This window comes from Brugia malayi (genome assembly GCF_000002995.4).
Source record: "Brugia malayi strain FR3 genome assembly, contig: Bm_v4_Chr3_scaffold_001, whole genome shotgun sequence".
Lineage (NCBI taxonomy): Eukaryota > Metazoa > Nematoda > Chromadorea > Rhabditida > Onchocercidae > Brugia > Brugia malayi.
In genome coordinates, this window is record NW_025062477.1 from 2897534 (window position 1) to 2912524 (window position 14991).

At 28.5% G+C, this 14991-nt stretch overlaps 3 protein-coding genes across 5 annotated transcripts; 1 reads left to right on the forward strand and 2 right to left on the reverse strand.

The window, feature by feature from the left end:
• Positions 1-1057: 1057 nt before the first annotated feature.
• On the reverse strand, positions 1058-4042 carry Bm9024 (U2 small nuclear RNA auxiliary factor small subunit, putative; the record flags this gene model as incomplete). The annotated part of the gene is made up of 8 exons (XM_043079828.1): positions 1058-1154; positions 1288-1446; positions 1561-1752; positions 1839-1972; positions 2156-2301; positions 2561-2609; positions 2745-2832; positions 3978-4042. 8 exons carry the CDS (start codon positions 4040-4042, stop codon positions 1058-1060), a joined length of 930 nt encoding a protein of 309 aa, XP_042935762.1.
• A 1742-nt stretch (positions 4043-5784) lies between these two features.
• Positions 5785-10598, reverse strand: Bm5178 (uncharacterized protein; the record flags this gene model as incomplete). 2 transcript variants are annotated; one of them, XM_043079830.1, is made up of 17 exons in its annotated part: positions 5785-5951; positions 6068-6201; positions 6356-6417; positions 6579-6681; positions 6861-7024; positions 7126-7250; positions 7447-7569; positions 7631-7757; positions 7917-8024; positions 8106-8297; positions 8379-8507; positions 8634-8739; positions 8858-8947; positions 9094-9230; positions 9398-9685; positions 9867-10091; positions 10428-10598. In XM_043079830.1, 17 exons carry the CDS (start codon positions 10596-10598, stop codon positions 5785-5787), a joined length of 2451 nt encoding a protein of 816 aa, XP_042935764.1. The 2 variants fall into 2 exon arrangements, with proteins under 2 accessions (XP_042935764.1, XP_042935763.1); XM_043079829.1 differs by lacking the exon at positions 9398-9685.
• A 667-nt stretch (positions 10599-11265) lies between these two features.
• Positions 11266-14497, forward strand: Bm16926 (Uncharacterized protein; the record flags this gene model as incomplete). 2 transcript variants are annotated; one of them, XM_001895315.1, is made up of 10 exons in its annotated part: positions 11266-11376; positions 11726-11818; positions 11960-12086; positions 12202-12339; positions 12610-12734; positions 13161-13222; positions 13432-13588; positions 13839-13986; positions 14131-14299; positions 14419-14497. In XM_001895315.1, the coding sequence occupies 10 exons, from the start codon at positions 11266-11268 to the stop codon at positions 14495-14497; spliced, it is 1209 nt and encodes a 402-aa protein (XP_001895350.1). The 2 variants fall into 2 exon arrangements, with proteins under 2 accessions (XP_001895350.1, XP_042935765.1); XM_043079831.1 differs by having other exon boundaries at positions 12202-12300.
• Between the last annotated feature and the right edge of the window lie 494 nt (positions 14498-14991).

The window sequence follows — 14991 nt, forward strand, 5'->3', positions numbered from 1 at the left end:
AATGAAAAATGATAAATGAACAGAAATCAGTGATAATTTACAAAAAAAAAAGAATTTTTTTTTAAAAATTTGATCAAAATTACAAAAAATGATAAATTGAAGATATTTGATTATTTCGTCGTTTTTTTTTTTTTTTTTTTTTTCGTTTTCTTTTTTTACTCATTAATTAATAAGAAAATTTTTTGTTTTTAATGAAAATTTCAACTTTTATGCAGAAAAAAATTTTTTCGATTCATTTCATTCATTTGTATGTAAATAAACAAGTTTTCATTTTCAAAGAAGAATTAAAAAATAATTGTTTACTGTTTTCTTTTACTTACCAGTATTTCCCGCATTGGAACACCTGCGATTATACCTGGTATTGTCAAGTACTGGTAAGGTGGTATTGTAATAGGGTATTATTTGTATGTCAATGCATGTAAGTGTCTGTGTCTGCCTGTTTGTGTGTATGTGTGTAAATTTTAAATTTAAAATTTCATTACAATTAATGCATTAAATATGTTCTGACATTTCGTTCACTAAATTTCATCTATCTTTTAATGCAGTTTTTTCTTATTTGTTAATTTGAAAAGAAATTTAATTAATTTAAAAAAAAATTTGACTTAGAAAATAAAAAAAAAAAAATGGAAGCGAAACATGAACAGGTTTAATGCGATATAGATGAGTAATTCTATTAAATAAATAACTTTATAAACAAATTTTGTCCTCTAAAAAAAATAAAAAAAAACATTAAAGATATTATTATTAATTGAAAAGTTATAAAAATTAAAAATAGTATTGCTAAAAAAGTGGACGAAATTTATAAATTTGCTTTGTTATGTATATTTCAATTTAATAAGCAATAATTTATTTGAATCGAAACACAAATCAATTGTAAATACACTAATTTACATATATAACAAAAGTTTTGAGGATGAAATTTCAAATGTAAGAAAATCATTTTATTGATTCAAACATTGTTTGAGAAACTAATTTGAATAATCTTAAAATTTAAATTCATTTAGTGTTAACTTCGATCATTTCGATAATTTCTTATTATTTGATTTCAAACTTAATTTCATAGTAATGAAAATACAAAATTTCGTTCGCGATCTTCGTCCCATTTTTGTTGCATTTCAAATTTATCGCGTAATTCCTCCCATCGTTGACGTCTTCTGAAATATTGATTAATTAAAAAAACAAAAACAAAAACAAAAACAAAACAAAAAAAAAAACATAAATCAAAACACACTAATGAATTGACTAGAATCATATATCATTCTAAAATTTATTTATTGCTTAACATACAATAACTGTTTGTGAGCTTCAAATTCCGGATCCGTTTCGGAGTCAGATTCGCTAACATCAGATGTATATCGATCAGCACGAAAAGCAAATGGTGTTAGTGAACGATGATTTCCGGATGATGATGGACCATAATCGGACCAAGATGATGACTCATCACTACTAAAATGAATTCAATGAGAAAAAGAAAATATATATATATGATTTAACCTGTTCTTATTTCAGAATTAATAGAATAGGTATCCGGAAACTCCCCTAATATCAGGATACATATACCTGAATGCATCTTGATATTTCTTTGGTAATGAACCATCTATCTTCTTGCAACTGCATTCTGATATCTTTCGTAATTTTGCGCTCTTCTTACGGCGCTTTCGTCCTTCACTTTCCTTTTCCAGTTTTCGTTTCAATGACGAACTTACCTTTTTCAGGTGCATAAAATTACAAAAACCGCCACGACTACATTCTCTACAATATAATAAAATATTATTATATTGTTACTAAAAATTTTCAATTTTATTATTATTAATAAATGAATAGCTATTACGTCTAACCCATTTTCATACTGTCGGCAACAGGCATCACGGAAATCAGAAACCGGTGACAATTCACAGTGAATCGGTTTACCATTAAACCAACGATTGTTTAAAGCTTTCACTGCATTATTTGCATTAGATTCATGCATGAACTAAATTTAAATTTAAATTTGAAAAGAATTTTTTTTTTTTCAGGTTAAGTTATTTGCAGTTGCTATTTAAGTTATTTACTTTCAATTAACTCAAGTTATTTACACTATTTACTGTTTTACTTAATGTTAACTGACATTTTAAAGTATTCAAGTAAATAATTTACCTTATAATACTTGACTTACTTTAATGTAAACATTGCCAAGCATATGTTCACCAGTATTATCACATACATTCATTTCATCAATTTCACCATATTCTTCATCAATTTCCAAATAAACTTCACGAAAAAACTCGTCAAATTCACGTTGCTCTTTTTCTTTAGGAAAATCTGAAAGTAATAATATCAAAAATATTTTATCTTTTATTGTTGAATCAAAGTGGTAGCTTTTTCTCATTTTAAATTCAATTGTTTTCATTTATTGTTTTTGTTTTTTGGTTTTTCAATTTAAATTCAATCTTTTTTTACTTATTAATTTTTGGAGAAAAAAAATGATCCATAATTAGTTCTTATTTAACTTTTTGCATTAATAATAATGTCAATATTATTGTCTATCAATAATACCTAACAATATGATAAGGTAATATACCTTGACGAATGATACCACCAAAGTGGTAGAAATTTTTCAATAGTATTGTCTGAAATTATTTAAAATTAATTAATTTCAGGCTTTTTTTTTTTTTGCATTATTTAATAAAAAGTTAATATTGTCATTTTATTTATCAAAAAAGAAAAAAGAAAAATATAGTGAAAAAATTTAAAATGGTACTTACCTTACTAGAAGTTGGTCTTGTGTGAAGCCTAGAACACTTATCACCGTGTCGGCATGCACCGATTTTTAGATAAAATGAACAATTTACTCTGTAATTGTTGATAAATTTTTTTTTTTTTTACTTTATAAAACTTTCAGATCGAAGAAAAATATTCCAAAATTTTCAAATGTTTTAATTTAGAAGCAGAATATATTATTTAGTAAATCATTTAAAAGAAATCATAGGAGAGTTTTTAAAACATCTGCTAATTTATTTATTTTTTATCAGATCAATTTATCAGATGTAAATTTTAAACTTAAAATTTAAATTAGATTTGAAGAAGTTATAGGTATAGAAACAAATTTGCACTTTTAAATTTATGGAATTTATCTCAGATGAAATTACTATTTAGATATTTAACTCGAGAAAAGTATCAAATGTAGAGTGAGAAAGAAATAAATTATTGATTAGTAAATTTATGTTTACACGAAATTTTATAAAATCCATAAATTTAAAATATTTCGTATAAATTTAAAATGAATTATCTAAAATAAAAAATTATCTTTTTAAAGTGCAAAACATATGGAATACAAGTGATACTATTCGAGAAAATCTCTCCAACTGACAATATTGAAAAGAAAAATAATTGCATATTTGTTATTTTTTTTTTTCTTTTAAAATTTTCGTTTCAGTTTGATTTTAATAATATTTTAACAGATGGTAAGCTAAGAAGAAAAAATTGGAGAGAAAAAAAATTTGTAAAAGGAAAATTTTATGTGAAATAAAATAATCTATTGAAAGTCGATTTAGCTGAGATAATCTATGACAATTAAAAATTGTGATAAGCATCGAGAGATTGCTAGAGTTTATTAAAATAATAATAATAGAGAATAAATAATTAACTAAATAATATTATAACATGGAAAATAATTAGTAGACAATTAGTTTAGTAATATAATAAAAGAAATAATTAATAAATAATACAATCTAAAGAAAAAGTAATTAAATTAAATTGAAACTTGCTAATTTAGATAAGAGTAATTGATGATATAAAAAAGAAATAATGAAGTTAAATGATACAAATAGTTATTTAATGAGATTATTTTATTTTCAATCATTAAAATATGTTATTTATTTCAGAACAAAAGAAAAAGAAAAAAATAAAAAATGACAGATAAAGAAGTGATAAGAAGTTTCATGAAGAAAGAAAAAAAGTAAACCAAATGAAAGATGAAAATTAAAATTGAAATATACCTATGCTTTTGTTGAGTACTCCATTCTGCTTGCACCAATTCATCATTGTAACATTCGTCAAGCATGCGATTTTACACCAAACAAACATCAAAAAGCAATCTCATCTGTTATCATTGCTTGAAATTTATCAATCAAAAAATGATAAGTTGATAGTAAGTATAACGGACATATGAAATTAAATTTATATCATTCGTTTCTTTTTCTTTTTCTTTTCTTTTTGTTTTCATCATTTCATGCATATTTGTTATGCTCAAATCAATAAACAAAATTATCAATTTTGAATTCAAGTAGTAAATTTAATGAAAGTGAAGTATGAATTAACAAATTAATAATATGAATGAATTGTTTCTTTTAAAGAAAAAATAAATAAATTGTAGAATATTGTGTAATTTCTTTGTTTTGTTTTGTTTTTTTTTTTTTTTTGAACTGGAAATTATGAATATTTTTATAACTTTGATTTATTCATCGCAAAAATGATTGTTTAATGACGAATATTGTTGATAATCGGTTTGATATATTATTGTTGAACTTGTAATTAGTTAAAATAAAATAAAGTTATATGTCTTATCAGTGATAAATGATAAGAATAAAGATAAGAAATGATTTGGAGAAGTTTGAATTCATTACATTAAGCGCATATTTTTGATTAAGCGCAGATGAAATTTAAAATGTCTTTAGGAGGACTTTTTTTCTTCAAAAAATAATCTTTTAAAGTAGCAAAAAAAAAAAAAAAAAGATTCTAGAATAAAATATGAAATCTAATTTCGAAGCTACAATTTTCAAGCCATTCTCCTCAAATAACTAAATTACAAATCAATGCAAATAAGAGGGGACTAATTTATAAAATATCTAAAAATTAGTTGCAAATTCAAATTAAAAAAAAAAAAAAAGAAAAAGAAAAACTTCATGGATGACGAGATTTATGCCCATCCTAATGTAAAATTTATGCTAAAAGAAGATTAGGAAAAAAAAAAAGAGAACAAATAAAAGCTGTATTAGCTAAAAGGGCATCAACTTTGTGTAGTAAAGGAACGACATTGAAATAGGAAGCTATCCTCTAGGCCAAATCAATAATCAGCCTTGGATATGGGTATGGACTTTAGGCCAAACCATTTACACTTCATTTCTTAATCGATTCTGCCATTTCTAAGCTCTCTAAATATCAATGAAATAACTCACCAAACAGCTTCTTATTATACTCAACATCAAAAGTGGAGAAGATAAAAGATCATTCCCATAATTAAATTCATCAGAAATAAGTAAAGCTATGAAGGAAGTAGAAGAAATTAGCTAAATGTTAATTGAATTTAAATGAAAGCTGCTTGTATGCTATTTTACTTAACCTTTGCATATCTTTTGCGAGGGAAATTAGCTATTTCATCTCTAACTTTTATATACCTTATGTTTATGGCCATTATCACACATAAATGTTGCATATTTATTGACAATTTATTGAATGCATTACAGTTTATGAAAATGCCAGCGAAAAAAAAAAAAGAAACGAAAAATCATGAAATAAAAAGATAAGTGCAGATAATATATAAAATAGATAAATATGTAAAAGTAACAAAGTGAAAGATCAGAACCGTGATAGTAGAACTTGAAAAATGAACAAAATTACATAATTTTGTAATCTGAACTAGAAAAAAAAAAAACTCCATTTCAATACTCAGCAATTCTTTTTTTTTTTTTTTTTTTTTTTTTCTAGAAATTATGCATATTTTCTAGGAATTGAAGGAAAGGAAGCAAAACGAAAATATAATAATATATATGGACACATATAATAATGAATATATATGGAAAAGTATTACACAGATTCAGCATCACCTTTGCTGGATGCTTTGTTAAGATCAAGATTTGGATAAAGTATAGCAGGTTTATTGCCAGCTTTTACACGACCAACGAAATCTTTCCATTTTGTTAAGTGCTCCTTTTGATATCGTTCAAGATAGTAATCATAAAGATTCAACTTTTCTAAAAAGAAAACAAATCCAGGACTTGAGATTACATCTGGTTAAACAAATGATCTTTGACGAAAATGAATCATAATCTCATTCTTAGCTAATGTATTTACAAATAATCTAAAGTACCATTTGGTCCCCAGGTGTATATAGATTTCCGTGGTTTTTTTATTACCGGAGACATACTACGACTTTTTGGTTGCGTCGTATCCACTGGTGATTGACTTCGTACTGTTGAAACCGATGAAGAACTAGACGGCAATCTATAAATGAAAATTACAAGTATCATATAAAATATTAGACAAATCAACAGTTATTTTCCTTTTGATAAGCCCTATTTCTCCTTGCACTGTACACTGTAAATTGATTTATGTCCTTACTACATTTTATATCAAGAAAATTTTTGGAAAAGATTACTGCATAGTACGGACTGAAACATCTTGCACCGAAACATGAGTTGCGCGATCAAGACCCGAAATCTGCAACCACGAAATGGTATAATATAAACTATCAACACTTGTAATCACTTCCACATGTTTTTTTAGACGATATTATAATCAAAATATTATAATGTGGATAAGAAATTTATCAAGAAGACCAAGAGTTGGATAGTACTAAAAAAATATGATGAAAAATGTACTTGAAGAAACATGTTAAACACTTCAAGATGTCTCGCCGAATGATTCACATAATTATGCAAATGATTCAGCAACTCATCACAAGCATATCGGAATTGTTCATCTCTGTAAGGAATTAAGATAAAACAATAATCATTGCAAAATAAAAAATATAAAAAAAAAAAAAAGAAAGGAAAAATAACATTTTTTGTTAGTGGACTTCGCCTTTTTCCAGCATGCTCTGATAATACAAAATCTTTTCTTTACCAGAAACCAGTTTTCAATATTAAAATTTATCACCTCACCTACTAAGTGGATTTTTGAATTTCAAGCAATCTATAGTTTTCAAAGTAAGTGGCTCCTTTGAATCCTTGTAAGCCATTAGCGAGTAGATACATTCGCGACATTTATTAACATCATTCGTTGAAAGCTCACTGCGTCGTATTAGAGTTAACAGTGGGTCGAATTTCTGGAAATGTAGATAAAATAGAGATTTCGACGACATTTAGTAATCTCTAAAAGATTAAATAATTTCTTGAAAATAAATAAAGCAATGCCTAATAATAGTACTTTTGGTATATTGTATATGAAAGCTTCATTTAGCCTGGAGGGCCAGTAACGAGTTAGTCTCAACAATTGCTTCCGTGCTTGTTCATTATATACCGATTCATCATCGACTGAGGCAGGTGAAACATCTGCAAAAAGCAAACTTAATCAGGTTTCCGATTTTAAACTTACAAATTTCAGCAGTTCCCCAAGATACTACTAATATTACACGATCAATCCTGAAAATTTGATATCGTTTCTAAATTTCAAAATTTTGGGATGAAGTTCAACAAAAAAAGAGAAGAAAAGAAAATATGCAGGAAAAAGTTTAAAATTATCAATTACCTGTTTCCTGTGAAATGACAAGACGTGTTTCTTTCATAAAACTAGCAAAATCAGCAACACGAAGCGGTGCACTCGGCTTAGGTAATACTGCGTTTGTCAACAGCTTTCTATCATCAAGTACTGCTAAAAAGAAGTTAATGAATCAGAAATATCATATAATAAAGGTTAGAAAAGTATGACTTACGATGATTTCCGATATGCACTGTATGTATATAAATCCGCCCTGCATGACACATCAACAGATGCGAAATGAGCTTCTGATTAACATTCGGTGTAACGTCTCGTGGCAAATGTACATTATGTTTCAACACCTAAATCAATTAAAAGGCTGAAAAAAAAGAAACCTAAATCAAATTCGATCAAAAAAAAATTATTAATATTTGTTTATTTCCCACCAGAGAAGAAACTCCACTGTTTCTTCATCCCTAAAATTTGAAATGAAAATAAAAATTTTAACAATAAGATGTTACTTCGAGCATAACATTTCTGCCGCTAAGAAGAAATGAAGTAAGACAAACAGATGGCCGACCATTGACACTTGCTGGTGATATCGGAAGTGCAGAGATGCATCGAGGGAACTAGAAAGAAAAAATTTACATCCTTAGTCCATCAATTCCCAAGATTCATTAAAATATGACAGTGAAAATTAAAACAAAAACCTGATTCCAACGATTTTTAGCAGATGGAGTTGTCCAGGCTAGTTTGACAGTTTCATAATCGCCGGGATTAACAGTGACTCGTAACTTGGAACCTGGTCCGACCAAACCATATCGTTGTAAGAAATAATGACTCCGACGTGGATGAAATACCTCTACGTCATAATTCACCGACTGTCCCTGTTGTGCTTCTTCCTGAAAATTATAATAATGGTGGATTTTAAATTAAAACCTTAGAATATGAGACTTCATAAGAATTTGCTCATCAAAATTAACCTTCATTGGTATACTAGTAACTGTTGTTGAGACTAAATCAAAGTGCTTCAGAATAACACCGTGTAAAACAGGTCGTAGTGATGGACCAGCTTCAGCACAGACAACACTGCATGAAACATATTCATTCAGCTAAAAAGAATAAGCTTGAAACGGATAAAAACCAATCATGTAAGTAAAACCCTTTTAAAACAAAACAAAACAAAAAAAAGCTAAAAAAAATGCTTCAGAGCAATTGAAAAAGTAAAACATAGCAACCTTAGTAAGCGGTTTAGCAGTAGGAAGATAGATTTTATCCTTATTGTCGTCTGTCACCGGATAAATAATGATAAAATAAACTTGCACATGCGTGATTGGGGCAAAACTAAAATATATTAAAAATATTTAAACAAAACATCAGAATTTTGCCTTTCCCTTCTCACTTTATCGCATTTCACATCTCTGAAATGAACTATAACAAAAGATTGCTTTTTATTACTAACTTTTTATCACCATCCAAAGCTTTCACAATTTTATTGCGGCTGATAATATCTTCAGTGATATGTTTCGTCAACATAGCAATATCTTCGTCACTGAAATATCCTTATCAGTTACAACTAATCATGCTTTGACCAAATTATTATTCTGTTCTAAAACAGAAAAAAAAATGATTGGTAATACAGATTATTTCATAAATTACATCATTTTTTCGAATTAAACAAGAACTTTCAACTGTAACATATGCCTCTTAAGAGATGTGAAAACAACAATTGAGCCCGTATTTGGAAACGTTTTCTTGATACCATTTTCGACCGTTAATTCATACATTTTCTGCCTTGCAAACTTCATTTTAAGTGATAACCTTTTTACGCGATCCTTAAAAGAAAGAAAACCAACATATTATTTAGTTTCCGTATATTCCCTAGGATCTAAAACAAAAAAAAAAAATCATTATCAACAATTAAAAGTAATGTAATCACTTGTAACTGCGGATCTTTGCTAAGAAATCTATGCATTTAAGAAAATAAACACTTAAAGCTTACCGCAAATCTCTTATTTCTCAAGTCTGTTTTACTTTTATCATCAACAACGTCGAATAATTCTTTGCTCTCCAGCTGTTTTTCATCACTATGCTCCTTCATACTGCTTTCACCACGTTTACTACACTTTCCAAAATATTTGAAACCAGAATTCAAATCAGACTGCTTTTTTTGTAATTCTGTCAATTCACTAATCGCTTCAACAGCAATCGAGATACCGTTAATTATTGAACAGGATGATAAATCCGCTTTAGCATCCGGAACACCACAGGATGCAAATGATTTCAATAACTAAAAAGAACCAATTCATAGAAGATGAGCATTAAAAAAATACGCTTTTCAGTAAATTATCTGAGACTACTTATGCATTAACAACATAAAATAATAATTACTTAATATCTGAAACTTTTTTTTAATCACATGTCTAAGTTCTTGAATCATCTTGATAGATATGCTTCGAAGAAATATGAACCTGATCTAATGAAATAAGTTGTGTACCCCAATTCGGTGTCAGAAATCTTCCAACAAAATCGGAAATCACGAAACGCATTAGCCGCACACCATCTGGATAAATTTCATCAACAATTCGATGGAATTCAAAGGCTGATTCAACAGCACAAGTCCAAAGTGTCTTCTCCACCTGACTTACTACACGCATCTGTCCCGTTGTTGAATCTTTCAGGGGAATGTCGATTTTCTGTAAAAATAATTTCAAGCTGATGTGAAAGAACACCACCAATTATATTCAAAATTTTATTCCTTTATTCAAATTTATCCAAACACTTCGCGTGAGATCTATGATATTCTTACCTACCATCATGACTACCGTAAAGAAAGATAAACTTCTCAAGTCAAAAATTTGCATATATATAATACACTGCTTGTACCTTATTTCATTTAAAAATAACTAAAGAAAATTTCCTATTATGGAGAAAGTCAAAAATTTGATGTGATAAATTTCAAGGAGCTAATGTGATAATTTTACTTAAATTTAATTTAAAAAATGAATTGAGTAGGAAAAAACGAAACTAACAAAATTAGAGGAAGTAGCAAAATCAGGTGAATGATCCAAGACAATAACAGTTTTGTGATCCGGACCAATTGTCACATCATTAACAGGTACATTATCGGACATACTCCATAATGCCGATAACGGATCCGTATGAATCCAACGAGTAGAATTAGCGGTTATTGACGTAGACATCATAGAAGTGAACTATACAATATCAAAATGATTCATAATCTGTGTGGAAATATTTCAACTTATAGTGTTGTTTTCAATTAAAATTAAATACTAAAAAAAAAGAAACAGCTTTTGGTTGTTTTATTTAATTTTTAGTGATTTCTAAAACTAAATTCATCAATGTTTCCAGAGTACTTATTATAGAATTAAAAAAAAATAATGACAACATATTGCCCTATGACCTAACAATTTCCTTGTGAATTCAAAAAACAAAAAAAAAAATAAACAAACAAACCAACAAAATCACATATTAATGTTATGCCAATATCACTTCCCCCTTCTTATCACCCATCGCAAACTGATTCGTTCCTGGTCGCATATTGACCTTTGTCCTTCTATTGCTTATTAATTCAAATGGGTGTGGAAGGCGCTCTGTGGAAAGTAAGGGGTCAGTCAGCATGAGGTCACGAATGTGGGATTATAGTTATATGTGAAATATTTAATTTACTTTTGGTAATACTATAAATAATCTAAGCCATTTTTTACAAAGTATTTTTGACGAATCACATTATTCTCTTCTGATATTTCATATGAATTATTTCGTTTTTTATTCCTTTCTGCATGATTCGATGTATGCTTTTTTGTTGCTTTTTTGTTTAAATTAGTAATTTATTATTTTTAGTGACAAATGGAAAATAAATCAATGAATTTGGGAACTCCTCGAAATCGCATTTCTACACTGAAATATTCTCAGTTAAGAAAAATTGCAAAGCGTTACTCAGTGAATGCTAATCAAAAGGTTATCATTTGTGCATAATTTTTTCTTTTTTTTTTTTTTTTTCAAATTTTATATGATATACGATAAGTTATCTGTTTTTTCAACATTATGAAGTTCATACATTATAATTCTATTTATATTAACTTGAAAGCTAAATTAGCGCAATCCACTTCACTTTAATCAGTATAATTTTAGTTTGCTCTTACTGGTTAATCTTAGCTACTGTATTGCAGTATTCAAATAGCATGTGATAATGGTCCCCAATAATGCTATGAAATATTTGTTTGTATTTCATTTCATCGAAACAAATTATTTACTGCGAATAGATTTGTTTAGATGCTTATTAAATTCAGCTATATAAGTTTTTCAGAAAGAAGTGTTAATAATGGAACTGTCGAAAGTTTGGCCACATTCTGAATGCGATAAAGAAAATATTACTCCGAAGAAAAAAATTGAATCTAAGGTGTTGATATAATGTGGTCATTATATAGCTTCTTTATATTTACTTTTTGTCTCATTATATTACCGTTTGGTTAGATATCATTCTCTAATTAATATTTTTCAATCCCAGCTCACGTAATAGTTTTCAGCCATGGGCTTTCAGGTAACTTTGTCGTGTTCATCTAAAAGTTCCTTAAATGATACACTCAATCAAACTTTTACAATTGAAAAAGATAGTGATGTTGATATGGATGATGTGGACCTGTCCACTGCGAAGTTGACTACAGCAGGTTAGAAATGTTTCCAAATACTTCTTGTTTCATAACTTTATATCTGTTTTTCATCTGCAGAAAAAACACTATGATCTAAACTGTTAATATTTTTTCGTTTTTTTTTTTTTTATAGATGGGAATTCGATTGAAAAAAAAAGCACGCTTCAACGTAGCCAAGAAGGCAATTTTCTGCCATTAAATGAATCAAATTCCAGTCGAAAAATGGAACAAGGTACTCCTTATAAAGGCAAATCTGTTGCGCCTGGTGCACGTAAGTCATTAGTTTTCCTACTATATCATACTGCTGTCTAATTAGGTACTACACCGTGCGTATGCACTTTCAACTCTTATAATCCTTTCTTGAAGTGTCTTGTTTACAATTTTAACAGTCTTTGCATAATAAGTGAAGATTTTTGCTCAAAGACAACGTGATATATCGATGTTTTTATGGTTGTTTCAAGAACCATAAAAGGATGATTTTCAAAAATTTGACATTTTTAGATAAAAACAATAAGAGTTATAGAAATACATGAAGATTTAGTTGTTGCACGATTCGCCGTTCTTCATCAGAAATTGGCTGCGAAACAACCAACTCTACAAGAGGTCGATGCAAATGTGAAGCGAAAGTTTGCAGAACATGAAAGATCAGTTCCTGATACTTTCAAGGTAAAATATATCGACTGCCAAAAATTGCTTCAATTTTATTTCAAATTATTTTATGGTTGCAATCATGGTATGCAATTCCATATCCAAAATCGGCTGTCTTAGTTTTTTTAATTTCACCTGATACAGTGCTCGCATGATTCTATATGAATTGCTTATGATAATGCAAGAAATGGATGTGATCTTTAGTGGCTATGGAATTTCTGTTTTGCGAATTTCAAGCTACCGATGATCTGCTGTAAATAAATGCCAATATATCCTTAGCAAATCAAAATAGTTTGACGCTAGAATTTTGAACTTGTGTAGCGTCAGTACCTAGTTTTCATTCACATTATGCTAAAATAGTTGGAGATTTCAGGAATCTTAAATCAGTAGAATTGTTTTCATAAAACTCGCGAATATTCTCCGTAAAACTTGATATGTTTTTAGAGGTTAGCTACACCGAAAGTTCTGAAGAAAGCAAAACCTGAAATAGGAGTTGAAACTACTGGGTATGTCTTTGCTATAAATATAATCACATATATAATATATAAACTGTTTTTTTGTATAATTTTCACTTTTTAGTGAAATATTCCGGACGTCATAGTGTTTATTTTTCATCAGGGAATTTTCGAGGTTTAGGGAAACATATTCTATTCAACCTATAATCAAAGTAAAGAGGATTTATGGATCTCTTTTTTTTAAATTTATCTTTGTTCAGGCATCAGTTCAAGAATGTTGATGAAGATCCATCAAAGATGGATTTTTCATTCCCAAAACTATATGGCACAAAAAACTCTTCTACAGCGATACAGAATTGTTCTGATGTGGCATCACAATCTAAAATTCCATTACCACGTAGAAGAAAGAAACCAGAAGTACGCTATTCATTCTTTAAGTTTTAATTGGCTTTCATACATTTTTTTAAATGTTTTTTATATATTTTTTATATTTTTAGGTATCTTATATATTTTAAAAATAGCTTAGGTATTTTCTATGTTCATATATGTTATGCATGAATATATTATGCTTGGGTTTTTTTTTTGAAGGAAATAATAATATATAATATAATTTACTTTCTGAATTTTTTTCTTTCGAAGTTCAGAAATTATTTATAGCGTTTTATAGATTGGTGTAAAAAAGCTAACAAAAAGGCTCAATATCAAACAAGTTCGACGATCTCCAAGGCTTGCACAGTTGACTAATTCTGTAACCGTGCCACAATTAAGCACACGTTTGCAAAGACTGGCTACTCCAAAAGGAAAGAATTCTGAAGGTAAGCTATTTATCTATTTTATAGTTTTTCGGAGAATTCTTGGTTGAATTGTTGATCATTCGCGTGACATTTTTCATTCAGTCCATTGCACAGCTGTGCGACTAATTAAATTGTGGTTTTAATGGGTTTCATTTATTCATTTAGTGTTACTAACGGAAAGTGAAAAGAAAGCGCTCCGTAAATATGGGCGTCGATATGTACCCTATCGTCATCTAATACCTTATGTGGATACCACCAAAATGACTGATAGTCAATTTCATGAAGCAAAAAAACTTGGCCAGGTGCAAACATTAACAGCTATTTCTGCTTCAAGGTTTGTTTATTTTTACCTTTAGTATATCTTAAATTTTTTTAAGGGAAAGTTTTTGAGATTTTGTTTGTGATAAATACTGTTGATTAACGGACAATAATGAGTATACCGATTTGTTGTAGAACTGAAACACGTCAGCAGCTTCGCTTGAAACGCGGCGAAGCTCGTGAACGGATATTGAGAGCGAAACGTGGTTGTTGATAATGGAAGCATTATTCAAGCATCAATTGTAGCAGTGCAACGCTTTTAAGATAATATGAAATATTTGAAATCTCTTATTTATCACTTTTATCACTTTAAAATGTTAGATATTTTGAGCTTTCTGAAAGCTTTTGTTTATACGCAACCTTATGTGGATCGTTCATTTATGGCGAACTTCATGATCTTTAAATAGATATTATTTGTTTACATTGTGCATATTTACAAGTGTTATACACTTTCATTTATTCAATTAAACCTGAGCTGTAATTTATGATTCTCGCTCTGATCTTTTATAAACCTTCTATGCGCTATGATCAATGTAAGCATTTTTAGGCTCGAGATAATAATATTAATTTATCGCTTATTCCATGTCATATTTGAAGTGTGTCAAATGAATTTGGAACGATTTATATCAGAAAGTATGAACAGTTTGTTATTATAACAATTTTTTTTTCCTAGAATTGACTGTCGACTTTTTGGTGTCAGTGATCCAG